Source organism: Desmodus rotundus, chromosome 6 (genome assembly GCF_022682495.2).
Source record: "Desmodus rotundus isolate HL8 chromosome 6, HLdesRot8A.1, whole genome shotgun sequence".
In the NCBI taxonomy this organism is placed as follows: Eukaryota; Metazoa; Chordata; class Mammalia; order Chiroptera; family Phyllostomidae; genus Desmodus; species Desmodus rotundus.
The window spans coordinates 82,631,672-82,656,880 of NC_071392.1; the positions used below are offsets into that span (position 1 = coordinate 82,631,672).

The window sequence follows — 25,209 nt, forward strand, 5'->3', positions numbered from 1 at the left end:
CCAAACCCCAGGCGAGGGATGTGGCTGCCACATCCAAACAAGCACTCCTCTTCGCTTCCGTGGGGCTGGGGGGCAGGGGTCGTGGGGAGTCCTGGTAGACAGTCCTTCCTAGCTGATGGGTTGGGAAGAACTGAAGCAGCCTAGAAACACTAAAAACTGAAGACGACCAGAAGCCATTTAACAGCAACATCAAGCATGAAGGTGCACTAGATGTACAGTTGCCATGGATACGGACTGGACATGGGTTACCTATAGAGAGGTGATGCACTAGAAAGGAAGCACATGGCATTGCCTTTCCGATGTAGACAACAGCTAACAGAGACACACATCCTTTGGATGGGTGGTTTGGTTGATTTGGGGAGGTAAAAACAGTCTGCATTTTCTTTTCCCTTGCCAGAGGGCTGTCATGGAAGAAAAGACAGCTTCCTAGCATATTTGAAGGTAAAAGATGCAGAGAGTGTCTAACACTCTTTAAACAAGGGGACCAAGAAATAAACGTACTAGAAAGCAAATACACAAAAAAGATGGAGAGATACCCTGGCTGAAAGTGGAGGTGAGGTGATAAGAAGACCCAACTCATCCACACCTACTTGTCCCTCAAAACGCAGAATCTTAAAAATTCAGAGCCGGCCCTGGCTGGTGTGGCTCAGTGGATTGAGTGCCGGCCTGCGAACTGAAAGGTCACCAGTTCGATTCCCAGTCAGGGCACATGCCTGGGTTGAGGACCAGGTCCCCAGTTGGAGGTGTGCAAGAGGAAATCAATTGATGTTTCTCTCACACACTGATGTTTTTCTCCCTCTCTTTCTCCATCCCTTCTCTCTCTAAAAATAAAGTCTTAAAAAAATTCAGAGCCAGTGAGCCCCCTCCTTAGGGCACACCCACTCAAATCTCTGTTTTGAGTGAATTTTCTTTCTCCTAAACTCTAAGAATCCCCACAAGACTGGCAATCGGGGAGCAATGGGCAGCAGCAGCTCATCCCAGGGTGATCCCCTGAACCTGTGTCCAAAAGCCCCCTTTTCTGACTTTCCAGTGAGCTGACAGCAGTCCTGCTTTGGATCACTTCTTTCTGATAACATTTCTAGAGGCCAACGCATCCCCGCCTCGGCTCTCTCCTGTTGCTTCTTCTATCCTAGGCCCTTCCTTGTTTCACTGATCCCAGCTTTAATAAATATATTCTGAAAATTAAAAAAGGAAAAGTCAGAGCCCAGGTGAGAGCTTACTTTATAGATGAGGAAATGTTGGACACTGTACTATTGGTTACTATGAAAGTAGGACTGGGGTGTGGCCTTGCCTTTTTCTCTTTCTCCACTAGCCTGCCCCCCAAGAGTGCTTTTGAGAGATGCACCAGAACGTGCCATGGGCTCCCCCCAGCTCACATCACTTCCCATACCATTTAGCTGAATGGGGAGGGGCAGGGCTCTCTAGCGTTTACTCTCAGTCTCCCTCTTAGTTACCTTTTCTCCTACCTGAAACCATTGTTATGCTGACTACTTGTCCCAGGTTTTCCATCCTGTTTCACTAACCCTATCATTGTGCATCTCCCTATGGGGTGCATAACATATTCTCACTCCACCTAGAAAAGGAGGAAGCAGCCGAGGTTTCCTAGCACATCCCACTGTTGGTGAAGGCTCCCTGGCTGGACTCACCATCACTCTTCTTTCCTCAAAATAGCAAACCCTTGTGGGGGTTGAGAACAAGCCACCCCAAGATGGGCCTCCGTGATATGCAGACTGCTTTGAACTAAAGGCAATTTTAGCATCGGGCTCAAGAGAAACCTCCGCCTTTCCCTTTAACAACCTTGAACAACTTGAAAGAGGGGCCTTGCCCATAATGAGATGATCAGAGATTACTTCCTCTGATGTACCTATAGGGCAGGGCAAACTTCTATTTCTGTTCCTGACACCCTGCAATGACCCTTCGAGGCCCCAAGGTGCATTATCCCAACCCCAGCTCAGGAAGTCATGATCCCCCTTTATCTGGCACCCTCTTCTGCGTGTGGGGTCTCTGACTCTCATGTATGCAAGGTCCCCATCCATATGTACGTATTGAATGTGGTTATTTTCTCTTGCTAATCTGCCTCATGTCTATGTAACGGACCCGCCAGAAGAGGCTCTGTTCCTCCTCCACTCCTTCATCAGTGCCCTTACAGGATCTCAAAATCTGAAATTACAACAGGTGTCCCAAGTGATGCTTATGCCCAAAATGACTGGGAATCATGTTTCCAGTTGAACTTAGAATAATACCACACCTTTCTGCTATCTGCCCAGTACCTCAAGTTAAACTTTTTTTTTTTAACATGGGTATTGAATTCCTGGAACACAGAACACAGATATTCATTTGCTCACAACCTAGCACCTGCCAAAGATGGATACAAATTATTTATGGACTGTTCACCTCACAAAGTTCTTGCTTCTTTCACACCCTGCCCTGAAGGACCAGCCCTGAGTTGGGGGGAAGGGGGACATGTCCCAAAATAAAACAGCTGTGGAGACTCAAATGGTCTCTACACAGCACTCACCCCCGTGCTTCCCATGATCAGGAACAGGGCGATGTGGAAACGTCCGAATCCGATGGTCTCCACGGCATCTTCCACGGTGAACGTCTTTGGCTCTGACAAGGAAAGGCACAGAGAAAATGAAACCGGAAAAGTCAGTGTTCGTGCTGCCTGTCACTACCAGAACCCATAAGAAGAGACAAGGATTCAATCTTTATGGGACTTTGTTCAGATGCTGGCGATCTGAGAAGATGGTGGGTTATGTACCCTCTTAACATCTCATCTCAAGCAGACCTCATTATAGGGAGAAGGAAAGGGTAGATAAGGGGGCTGGAAAGAGTTTAATTGGGTAAGAGTCTCGTAGTCAGGAGTTGATTTTCCTGGCACTTCTTTATCTGTTGATCAACAATTCTTTATCTGCAGCAAGGACATTCCCTCCCAGGCACACAGAGGCTAAGATTTCATCTCTATCACTTGCAGCCCCCTTGGGCCACAAAGGTTGAATTGCTCGTCTGACCTCCTGGAGTCAAGTGGGTCATGCATTCCAGTCCCTGGAATAACAGCTTTCCACGTGCATTGGTCACTTAAGCCTATCAACTATAACTGAAGCTAAAATTTTGAACTCTTGAGTTCCCCTATCAAAAAGAACAGCCTCCATGGGTGGGAAATGTGTGTGGACTATTGCTCACCCCAGAGGATGTTGGAAAACCAATCCATTGTTATAAAAACTAGTAGATATGGGAAAGGGGGTAGAATTAAGCAGCATCTCAAGGGTCAGCGACTTGTAGATCATCTTACCTTTCGGCTGTGACTCTGGGGCTCCCAGGCTCAATTTGCGGAGGCTAATGATGGTGACCGGCTCCACCTGCTTGGTTGCCATCTTCAAAGGGGTTCAAATTTCCCACACAGCTTCCCTGGTGGAAGCAGGAGAGGGAAGAAGGAAAGAAATATAACTGAGTACATATTTTTCTTTAATCTTCACTAAAAATCTGTGAAGTAGGTTTCATAATTTTTTTAAGATTTTGCTTATTTATTTTTAAAGAGAGGGGCAGGGAGAGAGAAAGGGAGGGAGAGAAACATCAATGTGCAAGAGATACATTGATTGGCTGCCTCTAGTATATCCCTAACCAGGGACCTGGCCCGCAACCCAGACATGTGCCCTGACTGGGAATCAAACTGTCAGCCTTTCAGTTTACAGGCCAGAGCTCAACCCTCTGAGCCACACCAGCCAGGGCAGGGTTTATAATTTATCACCATTTTACATATTAATGAAACAGAGAGGTTTAGTGACCAAATGAGATCATTGGGCCCCACTGACAAGTAATCACCCCTGAGTCAGGGCCAGGGGAGCCCTTGAGAATTTGGCCAATAGCGCCCTCCGACTGGGAGCGAAGACGGGCTTTGCTCCAGAGAAGTAATCGTGGTGCCAGACCGCTCCATCTCCACTGATTCTGTATTTACAATGTGTTCCAGAGTGCGTTCTTGTGGTTCATGTTTACTAGTGACAGAAACCTGAGGAGCACTTCTTTCTATTCTCCCCTTCTTGTGTTTAACCCTAAAAATAATGCTTAATCCCCAAAATCGAGAGAAAAATAAGCCAAAGAAAGCTGAGGATCAAGTTAGAATGTTTTCCAAATGACTTGAAGACACAGTAATTTAACTCTACGTCCCTAGTGTGATAAACAGAAACACTCTTCTGTTCTCAGTAATTGTATTATTAGTAATAATATTGGTATCATTATTTTGAGACTAGCATATAGGGTAGGTTTGTTTTACTATCCTCCTCTTTTGGAGATGTGTAATGTTTCTCAAAATAGGTAGTTCGAAATATGAGGTTCTGAGATTCTTAAATAACTCTTCTGGTGTGGGACCACCAGTGAGGAGCAGCCCCGCTCAGGCAGGAAGCTCGGCAAGGTCATTGATATTGGCCGAGTGCCAGCCCTGCGTTTTGTGCTGTGAGGGCTCCTACAGAGACTGTGAAGGATCATCTGACAGGTTCCTTGCCCGACGGACTTTTTAATGTAGTTGGGGACACCAACGACACACATAAAACACAACTCTACTGCAGTGTAGATATTATTTGTTTTCTTAAAATGCTGTCACTGTGACAGATAGATCAATAATTCTCAGAAATAAGTCCATGAAATCCCTTTTCCCGAGAGAGAGCATGAAAAGAATAAAAAGTTATTATTTTCACAGAGTGGAAAAAGTGGAAAAAATTGATCTCTCACCCATCTGGAAGCCTGAGAGACAGGAAGACAGACTGTTCTAGAACTAACACTGTTCCCCTCTAGACATTGTCCAAACACCCTTTGGAGGGGTTCGTTATCTGGTAACTTTTTAAATGTAGTGGGTAGCAGAAAAATCACCTTTGTTTGATTATAAAGAAGACATGCCCTGACCAGCATGGCTCATTTGGTTCAGTATCGTCCCTCAAAGTGAAAGATTGCTGGTTCGATTCCCGGTCAGGGTATCTGCCTGGGTTGCGGGCCCGGTCCCCGGTAGGGGCATGTGTGAGAGGCAACCAATCAATGTTTCTTTCACACATTGATGTTTCTCTACCTCTCTTTCTCCCTCCCTTCTCCTCTCTCTAAAAATAAATAAATAAAATCTTTAAAAAAAAAAAAAGAGGACCTCAGTACACACTAGAAATCAACTCTGACTAAATAGCATGTTTCTAGGTGGGAAGATTAACTACAGACTAACTGTAATCAAAATATGAAAACAAGACCATTTAGAGAATTAAATAGTGGTGAGGTTTGCACAACCTTGTGATGGCACTAAAAACCACTGAGTTGGTCCTGGCCAGGTGGCTCAGTTGGTTAGAGCATCATCCCATACATCAAAAAAAGGTTGCAGGCTTGCTTTACAGTCAGGACACATACCTAAGTGGCGGGTTCGATCCCCAGTCAGGACGCATATGAGAAGCAATTGACTGATGTTTCTCTCTCTCTCTCTCTGCCTAAAAATCAATGAAAACATATCCTTGGGTGAGGATTAAAAAAAATAAAAATAAAAATCATTGAATTACACACCAAAATGGTGAATTTTGTTGTATGTACTTTATATCAATTTTCTTTTCTTAAAAATAATAATGCAAATTATGGTAGCAGCCTTAAAAAGCAAAAGTGACTCTCGCCATTTAGAGTGTTAGAGAATAAAGCAATTTAGTTGGGTGGGGAAATATTTTTTTTAATCCCAGTAAGTTCATCTTAAATTTAGTTACAACTAAATGCTTAAGAGTAAGTTCAATCTTCACTCAACATATAATCTCTTCTACCAAGTTTTATGACTTCTCATAACAATGTAAAGATGTTTGACAATTTTAACATTCATAAAGGCTTACATTTGAGAGGAGTAATAAAACACTATACAGTAAGTCTCCTTGCTCTTTGTATTGAGCAGCAAGAAAAGAAACCCAGGAAATCTGTCACTTAAAACTTTTGTTCTCCTCATGAGGAGAACAAGTTTTAATTTGGTATGTGTTTTAACCTGATTAGGTAGCTCTATGGGTCATACATATCCTACATACTTCTCTTACCAGCAAGGAGAAATGATTAATCTCAGAAGGCCTGGTAATAGGTGTTCCATCCAAGCCCTGGCCGGTGTGGCTCCGTTGGTTGGAGCGTCATTCTATAAACTGAAAGGTCACAGGTTTGATTCCCAGTGAGGGCACATGCGGAGGTTGCAGGTTTGGTCCCTAGTTGGGGAGCATGTGAAATGCAACCCATCAATGTCTCCCTCTCTCTCCCTCCTTTCCCCACTCTCTCTGAAATCAATAAGCATGTCCTTGGAAGAGGATTAAAAATAAAATAGAAAGATGTTATATCCAGATAATAGTATTGCAGTTCTCTTAATTAAAGCTGATCCCATAAAGGGAGATTCACAGTTGTGACTTCATATTTTTCTTTTTAATTTCTTTTGGTCATTTTATTCTTATTTGTGTTTTTCTTTTATTCTTTTCACTAGTAAATGTTTGTAGTTGATATAAACCACAAATTACAAGAAAAAAAGATCCTAATAAATTAATGGGCAAATTATGTAAACAGGCAATTCACAAGAGGATATATAAATTATAAACAAAACTGGAAAACTGTTCACCTTCTGTAACAACTGACAAAATTATAGTAACAAAAACCTGTAGGTATCATTTTATAACTGCCAAATTGACAAACACAGGAAGGAAAGAAGGAAGAAGGGAAGAGGGGGGATGGAGAGAGGGAGAGAGGGAGAGAAGGGCTGGAGGAGGCAAGGAGGAGGTGGGAAGGGAGAGAGGAAAGAAGTCAGAAGCCACTGTGAGTCTGAGGTAGAACTGGTTCCATTTCTTCACCTGAAAATGAAAATAATACCAGCTACCTGTGGACGAAACAGCATGCCGCCCTCATGGTAACAAGTGTCCCCTTGTACCTGGTGGATGGGGTGGCCACCGAGATGCACGTGGAGGTTGTCGGAGGTAGGGGCGCACTTCTGAGAAAGCCCTTTTCACCCACCTTCCCCTCGTCCTCCTGCCTTTCCCCAGATCATGGAGACACCACGGCTGACACCTCCGCAGGCACCTTGGGCCGTGATACACACGTGACAGTGGAAAGGAGGAAATTTTTCACTATGTCAGGCAGAGCATGAGCGAGAAAGAGCCTGGGACCCAGTGCTGCAGATCTCTCCCTCCAGCCTGGGTCAACCTCCCTCCAGACGCCTTCTCTGTGGGAAAGAAACGAAAGCTCTCTCTCGTCTAAGACACTTTTTTTGTGGTTAGTTACTTACCCTTTTTTTAGGCTAATCCAGTGCAGCAAGGGGAGCAGGAACAGAGGCACATGTAACTAATTGGCTGTGATTAGTTGTAAACACCAGTGCACCGAGTCTAGCCAGTTGTTTACAGTTCTTAACTGATGAACCGCCCAGAATGTGGCGTGAGGATTAAAGGAGACGATGTCTTTATAATACGGCACAGCGCCCATCGCAACAGAAGCGCTGACGGTTAAGTCCGTATCATTTCTCATCTCTGAATGAAGGTATCAATTAAGCTTCTAAAATTTCACCATAGCCACAAATCAAACACACTCAGGGTCCACTCTAAATGATCTATGGAGTTCGCAGATGTACACTGCTCCAAGGCATTCATTGCTGACATTCTGCTAACGTGAGAACACCTTGGGCTCAAGTGAAAAACCACCCAATGGGGAAAACAAAAAACCCCAAAATCAGTTACTTGTTTTCTGAAACAGACTGGTCTTATTTCAAGGGTAAATTTAAGGGGTGTTAAGAAACTCTCACAGGTGCTACATGCCTGTTGGAATATGAGACCTCAAAACCACTCCAACCAGATATGTAACTCTGATATTCACCCACACCGGTCACCTCCTCTTACTTAGGAAAGGCCCAACAAAACGGGTAATTTTCACTAAAAATGCCCCTGCTGTTTTATATTGCTTCACATGTATAATTAGCCTATTTTAGAGAAAGAAAACCCTTCCACGCCTCAGTCTGGAATGGCCTAGTTGATGCAGGGGTGAGAGGGGTGGAGAACAGGGGAGGCAGTGATGTGAGTCCCTCAAACTCCACTCAGAGGAGCATACTCGCTCCTGCCCAGCCACCAACGTAGTGTTCAGCGTCACCAAACATACCAACGATCTTTCTAATGCCCGGCCCCTGCAGATGGTCAAGGCCCCGTGGGTTTCCAGTGTCAGGGGAGGCTGCCAAGGGATGGAAGAAACAAAGGTGCAAGTCACCTGTGATTGAGAAAGTTGTCGCTCCTGCCCTGAGGTTCTACAGCATCTTCAACGGCAGGATTCCCTCGGTGGGGCGTGCTGGTGGGGGTGCAGTGGTGCGGATGGAGCGTCGGGATGTGGGCATTTATGTGGGTGCCTTGTCAAGGGGCTTACCTTCCAGATCATTCCGAGGGGACACTCAGAACACCAACTCAAAGGAACAGGCATAGGAACTATTTACTTACTATTTTCTAAAGTTTCAGCCAGAAGTTTCATAAAGAAATGTTTTCATAAAGGACAAAATGTTTCATCAAGATGGGAATGAGGAGACAGAGTTTATAATCTCAACTTTGAAATGAAATGTTGGAAAAGCTGAGTTGGCATCTTCTATTCTTTGGCTTCCTAAGTCTGTCTAAATCCCTTCTAACCTAGAAGAGGGTGGTGGATGGATGGGTGAATGGATGGATGGGTGGATGGGTGGGTGGATGGATGGATGGGTGGGTGGATGGATGGGTGGGTGGGTGGGTGGGTGGATGGATGGGTGGGTGGATGGGTGGATGATTGGACCAATTTAGGAAAAGTAGGGAACATGGGGAAGCCTGCCTTACAACCCTATCAGTTCCTTAAAAGTTACATTGGGAAAGTAACCCATGACCTACCTTCAAAAACATCTAATAAAGAACTGATACCTGGGGACCTGCTCTGAAACTCAAAGGCTCAGGTGGAGCTCAAGTTTCATTAAAATAAATTCTAGGAGACTGGCAAACATGCTATTCCAGTCCATTTTGTTTTTAGCCAGAAATAATCGGGCCATGTAGAATCTTTAAAACCAAACTTGTGTGTGAATGATGTAATTTGTTCTGCAACATCATCAGCAAGAGGAGAGAAAGCATCATACTCCACTTGCCTTCAGCCAGGCACTCAGGGTCCACCCCAGCCACCACCTCAGATCACGAGAAATCCATCCAGATCCACATTCCGTATCCAGAATCCATAAATCCAACCATGTACACGCACACACACACATACACATAGACATATACACAGGGTCCAGCAGAAGTAAGTCTTGCTTGAGCATGGTTGGTACAGTAATAATATGGGTGTAATAATTTATAGTTTTAATTTAAACACTTACCTAAAATGTCATATGGTGTGCTTTGACTATGGTATTGTTATGTTGCAGAATTACATGCTTAAGAGTTTATAATTTAAAAAAGGGGCGTTATTTGTGCCGGACCCTGTGTATCAATATTAACGAGACTTCATTCTACCCGGTTACCATAGAGATTGTAATTAACCTGGATAAGGGTCATTCAGACTAAATAGGCAATGGAACAATCCTTTTTAAATTAAGTTTATTGGGGTAACCTCGGTAAATAACACAGTTCGGTGCACACTTCCATAATATCATCTGTATATTGCATTGTATGCTCACCCCGCCCCAAAGTCTAGTTTCTTTCCACCACCATATACTTGACCCCTTTGCCCCTTCATCCTCCCTGCCTCCACCCCTACCCCTCTGCTCGCCACCACACTGCCGTCCTTGTCCATGAGTTTGTGCACTTGTTGCTTTCTATTTTATACCCCACAGGAGTGAAACGTGTGGTTCTTGTTCCTTTCCATCTGACTATCTCACGAAGCATGACACTCTCACAATCAACCATGTTGTCGTAATGGCAACGTTTCATCTTTTTTATGCTGAGGAGTATTTCATTGGATATATGAACATCTTCTTCATCCAATCATCTGTTGAAGGACCCTTCTGTTGTTTCCATGTCTTGGCCACTGTGAACAATACTGCAATGAATATAGGGGTGCATTTAACATTGCGAGTAAATGTTTTCAATTTTGGGGGGCAGATACCCAGATGAGGGATTGCTGGGTCATATGGTAGCTCTACTCTTAATTGTTTGAAGAACCTCCATGCTGTTTCCCACATTGGCTGCACCGATTTACATTCCCACCAGTAGTGTGTGAGGCTTCCCTTTTCTCCACATCCTCGCCAACACATCTCTGGTCTTACTGATAACAGCCATTGTAACAGGTATGAGCTGGATCTCATTGTGGCTTTGGTTTGCATTTCCCTTAGAACTACTGATGTTGAGCATCTTTTCATACACCTGTTGGCCATTTGTATGTCTTCTTGGGTGAAGTGTCTGTTCAGGTCCTCAGTCCCATTTTTAATTGGATTATTATTTGTTGTTGCTGTTGAGTCATATGAGATTTTTATACATTTCAGATATTAGCCCCGTACAGAAGATACTGTTTACAAATATCTTCTCCCATTTGGTTGTTTGTCTTTTTGTTTTGTTCACGGTTTCTTTTGCTGTGCAGAAGCTTTTTCATTCAATGTAGTCCCATTCATTTAGTTTTGCTTTTATTTCCCTGGCCTTTGGGGTCAAGTTCACAAAAGTGCGCCTCTGAGACCAACACCCATAAGTTTAGTACCTATGTTTTCTTCTGTGTATTCCATTGTTTCCGGTCTTATCTTCAAGCCCTGAATCCATTTTGAGTTAATTTGTGTGTGTGGTATCAGACAGCAGTCTGGTTTCATTGTTTTGCATGTGGCTTCCCAATTTTCCCAGCAGCATTTATTGAAAAGGCTTTTCTTTCTCCACCGTACGTGTTTGACTCCTTGTCGCCTCTGTTCTATTATCCTGTGTGTCTCTTTGGAACAATCTCATTCTACACCTGGCTCTGAGGAGTTTGCCAGTGCAGGGGCCCTAAGAAGTGACTTTGGGCTGACTGACCCAGGGAGTGTGCCGGCAGGCTGTCTGGCAGTCTCTTTTCAGGCTCACTCTTTCCCAGAACTTGTCCAAACCTACAAACCACCTTCACCAGTTACACCAGCATAACGTGCTTTTCGAGTAACTAAAGGTGCCGATGATGTCATGTTGTCACACTTCATTCCACAGGATTTAACACTACAGGGAGCTTCGTGGGGGCCGGCCTCTCATCGAACACGGAACATTATCTGTTCTACCTCACCTGGAGAGAAAATCTATGAGGAAGCTCTTGATCTTGTAAAGCTGAGCCCCAGACAAGGAAAAAAGGTGTTTGAGGAAGCAGGAAATGAAGGAATCAAATAGGCATAATCCTTCTTTGAAAACAGTTTGTGTAACTCTATGGTTTAACTTTGCCCTGAAATTATCAACACTAAATTCTATGGAAATTAAAAAAAAAAATGTTGCCCCCCCCAAATATTCTATGGAATAATTTTGAATAAAGACATCTTAAAGAAAAGTAAATGGCCCCAGGAGTTTATTTCCTTAATACTTAGAATATTGCAAGAAAAAAGAATCAGTGTAGCAACCCCGCCTCCCAATTTTTCCATCATTTTAGTATTCAACAATTAGGTCTCTGCGTGAGGTTGAGATGACTTGCCAGCACAGTTCCTCTAGGACATGGTGAGGTCCTATCAAATCCAAAGGCTTGTAACTAAATAATTCATGGCTTCCTGCCTCCGGTCAGCTGAGGACAGTCATTCCACAGACCATCTTGCACGGGCTGATGTTAAAAACAAGACAGAGAAGGGGGCGGCAGCCACGGTACCCGCAGCTACTCCTCTGTCCCATCCAGGATGTTTTTAAAGGAGAATGGAGAAAACTTGTACCCAGCCCCGACGTAGAACTTGTTCTGGAACTCCACCCTGTTTGGGGGGCAAGAAGGGAGGGTTATACACATAGTGAGAGGCGGGCAGTCGGAGGGAAGAGCATTTGTCCAATCAAGTGCAGGCTCAGGAAGGCATGCAGGGAGGAGCCCCAGCTGCTGCAGCTGCCCCAGGAATCCTCGGGGGCTTTTTAGACCCCTCCTCCCACCTCCTGCTTACACCTTTCCTTTCCCCTCCCCCAGTCCTCCTCGCCTCTGCTAGTGGCCTCGTAGGCCAGCATTGCAACCCTACCCCAGCGCCCACGAGCAAAGAAGCCCTCGCTGTGCCCCACTGTCCCATGAGCTGGCAAGGCAGCAGGAGCACACTATGGTAGAACCACCAGAATCTCTTGGCTCACGTGTATTTTTGTAGCTTAGAGAACAGACATCACGTGTGACCATGTATGTTTATGACATCACAGAGGCACTCCCTAATGACGCGGGCAGAGATGATGTCATAACCTGAGGCAGGGGACCCTGGGAGGCCCAGCTCAATTCGTGATGTGTAAAAACTTTGTTTCCAAACAGCAGGTACAGAGGGCGGTGAAAGCTGAAGACCAGCTATGTCCTGGGCACTTCTGTGAATGTCAAGGGCCTCCCTCGAGCGCCTTCTGTCCCCACTTTCTGGGGCACTTGGCAGCCTGTACTATTGCTGTAACCCCTGCACTCAGAAACAAGGGCCGAAGGTCCCAGATTCGCTTAGCAGGCCTCCTGTGAGCCTGTGTCAGATCTGTCATTTACCAATACCTGCAGGTGTCCCTTATTTTAAAGCCAATCGTAACATAACAGATGGAAATTTAAACAAGGAGTAAACGGGAACTAACATTTATCATAGGGTAGCCATTATATATGTATACCTATAGGATATCATTGACTACCACACCAGCAGGTGCCTAAACTAACGTTCCAGAAAGGTGTGTGAGCTGCTAACGTCACACAGCAGGTCAGGACTCGAGCCCAGCTGGCCAGCCCGACAGCCCGCTGTCCTCACCAGTGCAGCCGCAGGGCGTGCAGGAAAGCAGAGAGCCCCTCCATGACCAGCAGGATGGCTACCGTCAGCACAGCGAATACAGCAAAGATGATAAAGACCCCGATGAGTCCTCCCCAGCCTCGCAGGCGGAGGCCGATGTTCATCACCATGGTCCAGAGCACTTCCGACAGTTCTGCAAGACGCAAGAGCGACACCGTAGGGTTGACCTGGCAGATGCAGACTGTTCCTAAGAAAGAAGAGCCAGGAAGAACCCAGAGAAGGCACTGCCACCTCCGAGTATGTGCTGCTGAGCATGACCATGACCCTGACCCTGATGGGAGGGTCACTCACCTGCATGCGCCAGGCTGAGCGCCCAGAGCCGGAGGTAGGAGGCTGTGTTTGAGATGCAGCCCAGGCAGTACTCGATCGTGTGGATGGCCTGGTGCACGAATATGTCTCCGAAGTTGAACTGAAAGAGGGAATTAAAAAATATATTTTTTTATTGATTGATTTTGTTAGAGAGGAAGGGAGATAAAGAAACATCAATTCATTGTTCCACTTATTTATGCATTCATTGGTTGAGTCTTGTATGTGCCCTGACCTTGGTGTATGAGGATGACGCTCTAACTGAGCCACCTGGCCGGGGAAGAGGGAACTGTGTATTCCATTTCATTAAGTGCTTTCTGCACAAAGGGTAACACAAATGATAAACAGATGAATAAGACATGTGCACCGCTGTTAAGAGATTTCCAGTTGAACTAGGGGAAAGTAAATATTAATATACTTGTAGAAAGAGAATTAGCAGCACAAAGTAGGACACGGTGTATGTGCAGTACCATTTCCCAGAAATTGTTGGAAAGTTTCCAGGAAGAAGAGAGATTGGTTGGTAAAGGGAGTTGTCACAGGACTGGGATCTATGCTGAGCCATGAAGGATGGAGAGGGACCCAGAAGTCAAGGAGAAGCAAGATCATTCCTGGCAAAGAAATGACTCCTCGTAAAGAAGAGACAGGTAGGTGGGAATGTCATGAAGGCAAGTTTCGGGGGAAAACTATTTGGCTGGAACCGGGAGCCTGTGTAGATGATGAGTGAAGGCGAGAAGAGTTGTTGAAGTTTCAGGAAAGGCCAGCTAAGAACAGAGCTGAGAAAATAACCTGGAGTCCATGAGTAACCATAAGAGGGATCTGAACAGAAAGTGGCAAGGGAAATAAAGAAATATTCGGGGGAACATTAATCTGGGAGCAAATGGACCAGTGAAGGGACAGCCTATAAGCAAAGAAGCCAGTTTGTTGATTAACTTAGCAATCTGGTAAGAGGGGAGAAGAAACAGGGAGAAGGCAGCGACGGCCCCTTGCTCCCTTTACGCCCACTGATGCGTGGGGAAGGGCGGGGGGGGGGGGGCGAATGATTGGTACCACCTTTGCCCTGAAGTGGCTCATGTCTAATGGGTAGGATGTGCAGCCGACCATTTCCACACAGCGTGGGAAGCACCAGCAGCGAGATCGCAGCACCATTGCAGGAACACAGAGAAGGGCCTCTTCCCAGGCAGGGCCAGGGGCCCATGGGGCTCTGGGGTTCTTCATTGTGAGCAGCGAAAAGAATCACATGGACAGAAGGGGACACACTGGAGAAGGAGATGAGAAGTGGCTTCTCAGATGTGTTATGGTGATGGTTGCCCATACAAGTAGAAGCTCTCAGCACACCATAGCGGAGACGGTGCCCTGACTGGCGTGGCTCAGTGGGTTGGGCATCGTCCTGCAAACTGAAAGGCTGCCAGTTCAATTCCCAGTCAAGGTACATACCTGGGGTGTGGGATTGACCCCCCCACTGTAAGGGGTGTGTGAGAGGCAACTGATCAATGTTTCTCTCGAACATTTATATTCCTCTCCCTCTCCTTCTCCCTCCCTTCTCCTTTCTCTAAAAATAAATAAGTCAAATCTTAAAAAAAAATAGTAAAGGCAGAACACACTCAGAAATAAAGTCCTAGCTGGCAATGGACAGCTAGTATCTTATTTGTGGGAGTGGGAGCTAGGAGGACTGAGAAGGTCAACAGGAAAAGATCATAGGAAAAAGAGCTGTCAGCCTTGGAAAACATCTTCATTCTAAGATAAGAAAGAAGGAAACTGTGGATGGAAAGAAAAGTCAAAGAGCCAGGAGGAGCCACACGATGGCAGTCAAGGGTGGAGAGAGACCCAGGAAGGAGTAGCAGTGTGGTCAACCATGTCAGTTTCTATGGAGAAAAGACAGAAATCAACACCTCTGATGTTGATTGGCGATGAAAACAGCTAGGAGGAATGGAAGGGTAGGGATGGGCAGTGATGGACAGAGTGGATAGAGAGAGCCAAGGAAAAGGAAGAATGTGTAGTGAAGAATGAATTCTACCCAAAGAGAGGTCCAGTTTTGTCCTGGCCTCTGGAAGGCGATCTCTAAATCCTTGAAATGTCCCAAGTGAAAGAAACACCTTTATTATCTTTGGTGAATCCCTGGGACCACATCTGGTCATTCACGTGGGGGCTGGCCACCCGGAAAGACTGACCAGGTGGCTAGAGTTGAAACTTGGAGGCTCATGTTATCGGTCCAGTTTCCAGGAAGGGGAGGGAGCTGGAGACCAAGTTCAACCAGCTGGGTCGCACCAGGTCCGGCATGCCTGCCTAACGGGACCCCAGTGAAACATCAGACCCTGAAGCTCAGTGGGCTCCCTGGGCTGGCCTGCTGTGCACACATCACCACGTGTCAGTGCTAGGGGAACGCTGCCTCCCTACGGACACAGAAGCTTCGCATTTGGGCGCCCCCCGCCCCACCAGTGGATTCTGCCTGTGTGCCCCACCGTTTGGCTGGTTCTGCTTCACATGTTTTTGCTGCAATAAAACTACAATCGTAAGTATTACACTTTCCTGAGTTCTATGAGTCAGTCTATAAATGATTAACCCAAGGCAGCCGGAGGGATCCTGAATTTGTAACTGGCTGGTCTGAAGGGAGGGTGGTCCTGGGGGGCCCCAAATCTGTGGCTAGTGTCAGAAGTCTTGGACAGACTTGGCGGTCTGGAGAACTGGGTCCTTAACCTTGAGTTTGGTTAACTCCTGGTGAGGAGAAAGGTGGGAGAGGACTTTGAGGGGGAGGCAGAGTCAAGCCTGTGTCCACCTTGCAATGGGAGACCCATGCACCCTGGGAGGAGCCTGCACGTGGGACCTGACGTCACCCACACAAGGGCGGCCAGTTCATGGCAGTGGTGGCAGGTGAGCACCCGCCGGGGACACGCTGGGGGCGTGAGAAGAATACGTGAGGGAGGTGGTACTGGACAGGCTGGGACGTGGAGACTCTGAAGATGCATGGGTTGGATTCTCAAACATTGCAGTGGGTCTAACAAGCTTAGTAATATCAATAGCCATTAATACTGGTTACTCCCCATACCTGGAATCTTATAGGAACAGTGGTCCATAATCCATATTGTTTTCATTAAATCTGATTGATCAAGTATGAATTCAAATGAATGTTTTCCAGTAATTAACATCACAAACAGAGATGCTCTGAGTGTCCCTCAGTCCTCACAGCAACCCTGTCCCGGCTCCAGAATCAGAATAGAGCTCTGCTGAGAACCCACACCCAGTTCAGGGCTGTGGGCAACCTCAGTCCTGGCCTGAGAGCCACCAGCTGCCACCAGTCTGGGAAAATGTGGCACATTCCTGAGGGGGGAGTGGCTGCCTGTGGACAGAGAAGGGTAGGGAGGGAGGAAGAAGCAAAACAACTCCTGAATTCACAGGAGAGGCAGATAACATGACAAAGATTAATCAAGGAAGTGGGGACCGAGCAAGGTTGAGGCAGGAGGAGGCGAGAGGTGCTGTGTACACTTGTGTCCGGGAGGCAGGGCTGGGAATGAATGAGCAGCTTTTTGCTGCAATACCTAGGGCTGCGTGTGGCTCTGTTCTCCTGGTCGGAGGGACGGGAAAGCTCAGATAAATGGAGCTGAGTGCCAGGGGCCCAGTGCCGAGCTAAGGGGGCCTCAGGAACACCGATGGCCTCCTGTGTCACTAGATCTGAAGGCTGGCACCCACTTCATGCTCACAGGTATAGCAGCACCGGAGCTAAAATATTACAGTACTCCTACACTGGTTAGTTAGTAAGTTGCTCTGACCCTGCAGGCATCCCCCTCCCCTAGGATGCCCCCAAGCTCCTGTGACTCAGCAGTTACCGGGCTGCCACCAGCAGGGTCCTCTTGACCCAACCAGCTCTACGGCCTAAGTTCACTCTGATGGGCTGGTGCCCATGCCATGGTGGCTCTCAAATATTTGACTGTCACCTCTGACCAGATCTGCTTCTAGCATCTGGACAAACTGGGAAGCCTTTGTAGGGTGTCGAGTCCCAAATACCTCTTCTTCATCGTCCTCCTGGGCCCCATGGACACCTGCTCTGCGGGGAGGGTGCACGTTGTCACCTTCGATGTCTTCAGCAGCATGTTCTTGGATCATGGACGCCTGCAGATGTCAGCAAGCAAGGAAATGGGGGGTTAAATTCATCCCTAGAATGACAGTCACAGCGATTCCGTACAAAATAAAGCTCTCTTTACATATTAGCTGCGTACCAGACACTGTTCTAAGCTCTCTCTACAGGATCTCACTTAGCCTTCATGACAATCTTTCTACAGAAGCACAATTTTCGCCCCTGTTTACAGAGAGCTGAACTGCAGCACAGGAAGGTTCAGGAACGTGCCCAAGAGCACGCAACTGGTGAGGCTCGTTAGCGGCAGAGCCAGGGCCAGACCCAGGCCGTCTGGCTCCAGATCACGTGCTGCTGTTCTCCACGGTGCTCCAGAGGGGGCCAAATGAATCAAGAGTCTTTTTTTAAATTTATTGATTAGAGGGAGAGAGGAAGGTGGAGAGAGAAAGACTGATTTGCTGTTCCACTTATTTTTGCACTCATTGGTTGATTCTTGTATGTGTCCGAACTGGGGATCAAACCTGCAACCTTGGCGTATGAGGACAATGCTCTAACCAACTGAGCTACCTGGCCGGGGCTCAAACAAATCAGTCTTTCCGGTAAACCAATGCATATACAAGAGAGCCTTTCTATTTAAAAAAATATATCTACATGGTCATATAACCACCTGTTGTATCATTGACATATGTAGCCCTGTGACTTCAGCGCCCGGATTTCTATGGGCAAGATTAGGTCAGGGACTGCTATGGTGTGAATGTGTGTGCCCCTCCAAAATTCACATGTTGAAATCCTAACCCCCAAAGATGATAGCCTTAGAAGGTGGGGCCTTTGGGAGGGGATTAGTTCATGAGGGTGGCACCCTCAGGAATGAGACTAGTGCCCTTATGAAAGAGCCCTAGAGAGCTCCCCAGCCCCTTCCACTACGGGAGGGCACAGTGAGACGGTGTCACCTATGAACAGGAGGGGCCCCAACTGGAAGGTGAACATGCTGGAGCTTGGGTCTGAGACTTCCCAGCCTCCAGGACTGTGAGCGACAAGCTTCTGTTGTTTACAAGCCACCCTGTCTGTGGTGCTTTGTCAGAGCCGCCCAAACGGACTAAGACAGTGACTTTTCCAACATGCATGTACTTTTCTAAGTAAAAACATCACTTTATAAAATAGCTATATGCCCTGAGTAGTGTGACTCAGTTGTCTGGGCGTCAGCCCTGCAAAGCAAAGGGTCGCCAGTTCAATTCCCAGTCAGGGTACATGCCTGGATTGCAGGTTTGCTTCCTGACCAGGGTGTGTATGAGAGGCAACCAACTGATGTTTCTCTCTCACGTCAATGTTTCTCTCCTTCTGTTTCTCCCTCACTTCCTCTCTCTAAAAATAAATAAAATCTTTTTAAGCAATCCAAAGGGGGAAAAAAAATCTAGGTGTAGTCACCATCCAGTCTGGCCTGGTTTTATCCCGGAGTTTCAATACAGTGTTTCTTCCGAGTCACTGGGAAACTTAATGTCCCATGTCAAAAGTTGTTCCTAGCGTGATTTCACGGGTGGGTATTGCAAATCAGGCATGAAAGCATCCTTATCTTCCTTTCTTTAGTGAGTCTGCACTGAATAGTCGCAGCCCCGCCCCTGGCAAAGGTCAAAATGGAAATCCACATGCCATATGTTTAAATATTTAAGTCATGCATCACACCGATGTTGCACCTGTGGTGTTGCGTGCGGGGATAAGTGCCTGTTTTTATTAAGAGCTGTGGGGGTGTTAAGTACTGAACACGCCACCTTCCTGATCCCTTCCCCACAGATTCCAGGATTGTGGGGGATTTTCCCATCCAGGCTTTTAAAGATTAGACAGGATTCTGTGCCTGTGGGCTTCTGTGATGAGACAGCGTTAACTCCTCAAAAGCCTCTCCAGGTTAGTAACTTAATCATAAAACCTCATGTTTATAAAACTAAATTTTTTTAGCATCGAATCTCTGAAAAATCCTATGAAAGGATAGGATAAAGTGTGCTGTTAACAAGAACCAGATGTTAATCTTGCTGAAATTTAACTGTCGTATTGTGATGTATGTTGTACAGAAAACCATTAAATTGTTCTCTATTTCTAATAGAGAAAAATGAATTAAACCAGCAAACTCCTAAATAAAATATGGTCCAGCCTCCTATCTTGATATGTAAGTCTTCATAAGAACATGAAAAGTCAGTTTCAAATTCAAAGTCTCAGGAGAGCCGGCCCTGCACCATTGGTGACATGCCACCCTTCCCTTTGCACCTCCGGTTCCATCCCACAGCCTTGCATGTGCAGGCCTGGGTACTCCCCCCATGACGCCCACGTGGCCTGCCCTCCTCGCAAACGGCTGCGCCTTGGCCATGCCAGGATGAATGGTACCAGTGGTGTGGTTGTGGACAGGAATTCCAGGGCACTGGGAACCAAGAGGAGACTCTGGGAAAACCTTTCCCCGTGGCCGCATGGCTCCCTGCCCCAGGGTGAGGGATGTGACTCCATGTAACATTGCTTTGTCTCCTTGAAATCCCATTTCCTCTCCCTGTCAACTTAAGGGAGACAGTACCAAGGAAGAATATTGTAGAAGACAGTTTCTCCACTTCCATCCCTAACTCTAGCCTTTTCTGGTCCTAGGCTGGAACTGGTTAAAACCAACATGAATAATTTTGCAGAAACATGACCCTGGACTTTGTCAACCTTAGTGACTCTTCTCCACAGTCAAAATACCCTTTGCAGTCCCCTTTGCTAAGTATCCCCTTTGCGTGACGTTTGAGCTGGGTGCTATCTGAAATAATCCATTTTAAATTAGTTATTTGCAATTTTCTAAAAACACATGTGCCAAAGGACATGCACAGGGTGTTTACAGAAGCACTGTTTGCAGTTACTAAAATTGGGAACAAGCCACATGACTATCACCATAGGAATGCTAATTAAAATTGTGGTAGATGTATGCAAGGGAGTATTATATAGCAATCACGCACACGCAACTAGCAACGTTTGCAAGACACACGATTTAATGCTGCTTGTGCTCAACAGAACGTTACTCTGGGAACAAGAAGGCTCCTAGGAAAAGTCGAACTCTACAGAAGAGAGTGCGTCTGGGGAGGGCCAGCCACTCACCTCACCACTATCCTTCAGGCCCTGGTCAGCCTGGGGTGCTCTCCAGCCCCCAGACTTCTATTTCTACGGAACCCACGGAACCCACCCACAGGGGGTGAATGAACGAAGGGCTCTTACCTGGGATTTCCGATGATTGGCTCTGAGAATAAACGGCTTAATCAGAAGCATCCACGGCACGGAGACCAAAGCCATGACAACAAAGAAGCACTGGACCTCTTGCTGCAAGACCAAAACGGTCAGACCTTATCCTTTGTGGGTGGCTGCACAGCGTACTTTCTACCACAAAAGTGCTAAAAATTAGGGGTCATTTCCGCTGCGTTTTATGTTGAGAGCTCTAAAGCATGCCAGCAAATGCATTCACCTTCACACCCTGGAATACGCCAACCGCAGACGGAGAAATGTCACCCAGTGGCGCCCAGTGCCCAGTACTGGTGGGCACTGGGGACTCACTCTCCTTGTTCCTCACTCCTGAGGGGTCCCTCACGCACCCATGCCACATGGAACCGGCCACTTGAACAAGAACACATCACAAGGGCGACTTCATTCATCTCTGGTCCTTTAACTCTGTTTCACGGGCACAGTTAGCCCCTGGCCCTGGAAAAACCAGTGTGGCAGCCCCCGCGACTTCATGACTCACCTGGGACGCTTTCAGTCACAAGCGTTATCCGAGAGAGGAACCTCGCGTTTCCAGTACGAGAAATCACTGCCTCAGCTCTCTCGCTTTCCCTCTCTTTCAAAAAAAATCTTCCCTGTTATTAACCAATGTTAGCCCATAAATTTAACTTTTAGAAAAGGTTATATATGTATTATATATGTTAATTTTTATTTTCTTAATGTCTACAATGAACATGTGCTACCTTTGTATGATAATTTTTTAAATAAAAGATGTTAACTAGTTTGAATTAAAAAATTTTTTCCAATTACAGTTCACAGTCAATATTATTTTGTACTATTTCAGGTGTACGGCATAGTGGTTAGACAATCATGTACTTTACAGAGTGTTCCCCTGATATTTCCAGCGCCCACCCGGCACCGTACAGTTATTACAGTATTACTGACTGTGTTCCCTATTCCGTACTTTACGTCCCCGGGACTATTCTGTAACTGCCCATCTGTACTTCTTAATCCCTTCACCTTTCTCACCCAGGCCCCCAACCTCCCTCCCAACCAGTTTCAGCTTTTAAATAAATATATGCTATACTGAAGATTTAAAAAAATAAAAAAGGCATTCCTCCCAAGCTCCCTGTGACTTGCATACTCACCATGGGTGAGTTACCTAGTGGCTTCTAGTGGGTTCTGGGAAATCTACGCTGAACTCTCTTTCACTGTATCTCTCTCTATCTCCCTCTCTCTCTCTCTCACCATCAACTTTGGAACAAGGCACTGTGGTCCACATGGCCGTGTTGAAACTCAGGAGCCATCCCTTTTATCAGCCTGGTAGGTATTTCCTTTCAGGCCCTCAAGTCCCAAACTTTTTCCACCCCCTGTGTCCCACCCCCACCCCCAGTCACCGCTATTGTCAACAGAACCAGGAAGCTTCAGAGGGCTTGGTCAGAGCCCTTGAAAAGGAGTAGAAACTGGGTGCCCGGAGCAAAAGGAAAAAAACTCTTCTTGAGCCTTCGCATTTCTTTAGCTGTTCTGGCCAAGCTCTGAATGAGACAACTGATTATCCCAGTGGTGACAAGATTTACCCTGATAACAGTGGGAACAACGCATTTGCTCAGTCTTCCACCCTCCTCCACTCTTAAATGCCCCAAAGAGAAAGGGGGGCCCATTTGTCCACCGCAAACCGGGCTTCCGCCCGGCAGTGCATGGAGCAACTGGAGATTCGTATTAGCTGTTGCCCTTCTCCGCGATGCACATGGGCCAGCGGGACAGCCAGGGCAGTGCTAGGAAGGGGCTGCATTTCTCAACGATGTTGTCTCCTCCAGCTGTGTGACCCCAAAATGAGGTTATGGAAACTTCAAACTGAGTCAAGATAATTCATCTTCCTACAAGGTCACGGGGAAACCGGCCAACTCCCAATGATGTTTTTAATGGAAAAAGCTGCAAAAGCCATTCACAGTGCTGTACTTGCTGTGTATTCCCGACTAAGCAAGGACCTCTGTCTTCATGAAAATGGTTGTTAGCCCATAAACTATTTTTGTGAACTTCAGTGTTTTTCTTAAAAGAGAAGACTTGTTTGGAAAATCCAAGTAAACTTTCATGTAGACTCAACCAGTGAGCAAATGAACCTTCTGAATGCATTCATTTAATGCTGACAGCGAGGAGGGGGTCAAAGTTACCATTGATACATAACAGAAAGTTGGAGACCACAAGAGAGCTTTCTGAGGTCTCTGTCCTCTCTGGTTATTATTTGAAATAGCTCCTTATTTTTCCATAAAAAGATGGCCCATCATAAGGCCCTTTTTTCCTTCTTATTTGCTGCTTCCGTGGGGAAGGAGAATACACCTGGAAATCAAACTCATGAGGGTGTGCATGGCCGTGGGAGGGACAGGCCTTTACTAGGACACCCAGGATGCGCAGTCACTGCCAACTGCGGGTGCACCGCCATCACCTGGCATTGGGAAACGCGCCCGAGAGCCAGACCCTGAGGAATCAGAACCTACACACGTGGGTTTTTCACCTTCCCATGGTGAAAAATCTAATTCAGGCAATGTTATCAGGCTCATCACTGGGAGAGGCCACAGGAAAAGAACTATTGTGTTGCCAAAGAATTACTCACTGAAAGTTATTTATTTCCAGCTCCCGTGGGACACTGATACTTTTTTAAAAATAAAATATTAAGTTGAGAATGAAGCAGAAAGAAATAGAAGGAATCAGAATGGCAATAAGGTCTAACAGTTGGGCAGTGCTGTCCATGCAAGAAGAGCCCAAAGATTTAAAAAAAAAAAAAAAGCACCTCCAACAAGCCACTACCGTGTTTTCCAGAAACTCTCTACCAGGAGGGACTCTACTTCTTGATCCAATTTCCATTCCCTTACTTGTGAACCTTACCTGGAGTTTACTTGTAGAGTAATAGATTAAATGTTAGGGTGCTTTGTAGAACATTTATGGTTCCAAGCCAGTAATTTGAAGGATTGTTTTTTCTTTCTTCACAATGGCCAAGTCCATTTTCAACCCCATAGCAATAGCCCCTCTCATGTAATAGGAATAGCCCAGCCCTAGACATTCATCTAACAAAAGCATTCTGGCCCTGGCTGGTGTGGCTCAGTGGATTGAGTGCCAGTCTGTGAATCGAAAGGTCACCGGTTCGATTCCTAGTCAGAGCACATGCCTGGGTTTTTGGGCCAGGTCCCCAGTAGGGGGAGCACAAGAGGCAACTGATCTCTTACATATTGATGTTTCTCTCCCTCTCCTTCTCCCTCCCTTCCCCTCTCTCTAAAAGTAAATGAATATAATCTTTAAAAAAAAAACAAACACCTTCTGAAATTTAAAGAGCCTAACACCGGGTGTTTAGCATTCCAGACTGGGTACTAAGATGGCTCAGTCTTGCAAATACCTGCTCTCTGCAGAATTCAAGAGCATGAGAGATCTGTCCTAATCAAGTGCATAAAAGAATAAAAATCCCATGATACCTGGTGTTCATACAGGGGCGCGTTTGAGGCGTCATTATAGTTAAACATGAACATGTTGATGAAGTGGATGAGGATGCTTGGGGCTTCGCGGGACATGTGGACATCGTAGTAGCACCATTTGAAAATGATCATGAAGACCAGGTAGCCAAACAGACACAGCATGAAAATCATCTCCGGAATAAACTGCAGAAGGATGTTGAGCGTTTTCCTGAAGTATCTGGGGGTGGAAAACACACACACACACACACACACACACACACACACACGATAGAACATTGAGAAAAAATATCAGTCACTGATTATTCCCCCTGAAGCACAAAACGTTATCTGCATCCACTCTTCCGGGAAGCAGCAACCATGCATGGAAGGAAGGGAAAGGGCTTTTGCACAAAAGACTTGGAGAGGACCTAGGTCGAAGGTCAAGTTGGGCCCACACAGACGGCTGGTGATTTGACCAAAGCTGGGAATGTGGGGCATGCCCCTGTCTCCACATTCCACTCACACAGATGGATGAGGGTGCCAGGGAAGCTTCCCCCCTAAGATCGGGGTCGGCCAGCTATGGCCCATGGGCTACATTAAGCCCATGGCCTGTTTCTGTACAGCCTGCAAGTTAAAAGCAGCTTTCATATTTTAAAAGGGCTGGCGGGACAATTATGTAAAACTCAAATGTCAGCACTCACACATACAGTGTTTTGAGCACGGTCACACTTGTCCCCCGACGTATGGTCGATGGCAGCTTTCACATACAACACCAGCATGGAGCAGCTGTGGCCACAGACCGTCTGGCCCGAAAAACCTCAAATGTGTGCTACCTGGCCCTTTACAGGGAAGGCGCACCCACTCCAGCTCCCAGACAGAGTTGCACCAGGCCAAGTTGGGGGTCCCCGAGTTAAAATGTCAGAAGGGGCCCCCATAACATTGTTAATTACAGGAGTGTTACAAGGAGATCCCGTGATAAAAACACAGGGCAACCAGAGACACTTGAGGCCAGCCTGGCACACTACGACGCCAACAGTGTGCTTCCTTGGCCTTTCACACCACAGGTCACCATGTGACCGGCTCTGGCCAATGAAATGGGAACACAAATGGCAGGTGTCACTTGGGGATGGAAGCTTAAGAGTCCATGTGGCCCTGAACAGTGTGGCTCAGGTGGTTGGAGCATCGTCCCGTACACCGAAAAGTTGGGGGCTCGATGCGGTCAGGGCACAGGCCTGGGTTGTGGGTTTGATTCCCAGTCAGGGCATGTATAGGAGGCAACAGATCGATGTTTCTCT

At 46.5% G+C, this 25,209-nt stretch overlaps 2 protein-coding genes across 13 annotated transcripts in view; both read right to left on the reverse strand.

Annotated features, from left to right (window-relative positions):
- Positions 1-7,416, reverse strand: part of SVOPL (SVOP like) — a 52,895-nt gene extending 45,479 nt beyond the window's left edge. The window contains exons 1-5 of one of the 9 annotated variants that reach the window (XM_053927022.2): positions 7,256-7,414; positions 6,036-6,134; positions 5,380-5,456; positions 3,293-3,408; positions 2,519-2,610 (exon numbers count right to left, since the gene is read on the reverse strand). In XM_053927022.2, coding sequence (XP_053782997.1) covers positions 2,519-2,610; positions 3,293-3,374 — 174 coding nt within the window. In that variant the 5' untranslated portion in view covers positions 3,375-3,408; positions 5,380-5,456; positions 6,036-6,134; positions 7,256-7,414. Of the gene's footprint in view, positions 1-2,518; positions 2,611-3,292; positions 3,409-5,379; positions 5,457-6,035; positions 6,135-6,901; positions 7,196-7,255 lie in introns of those variants that run through there. The other 8 variants (XM_053927023.2, XM_053927028.2, XM_053927020.2 and 5 more) reach the window with 8 other exon arrangements.
- Positions 7,417-9,536: 2,120 nt separating this feature from the next.
- ATP6V0A4 (ATPase H+ transporting V0 subunit a4) overlaps positions 9,537-25,209 on the reverse strand; it is a 64,411-nt gene continuing 48,738 nt past the window's right edge. For all 4 annotated transcript variants that reach the window (XM_053926185.1, XM_045191121.2, XM_053926184.1 and 1 more), the window contains 6 exons: positions 23,936-24,152; positions 20,475-20,576; positions 17,183-17,287; positions 13,169-13,286; positions 12,839-13,010; positions 9,537-11,848 (listed from right to left, as the gene is read on the reverse strand). In XM_053926185.1, coding sequence (XP_053782160.1) covers positions 11,758-11,848; positions 12,839-13,010; positions 13,169-13,286; positions 17,183-17,287; positions 20,475-20,576; positions 23,936-24,152 — 805 coding nt within the window. In that variant the 3' untranslated portion in view covers positions 9,537-11,757. The remainder of the gene's footprint in view (positions 11,849-12,838; positions 13,011-13,168; positions 13,287-17,182; positions 17,288-20,474; positions 20,577-23,935; positions 24,153-25,209) is intronic.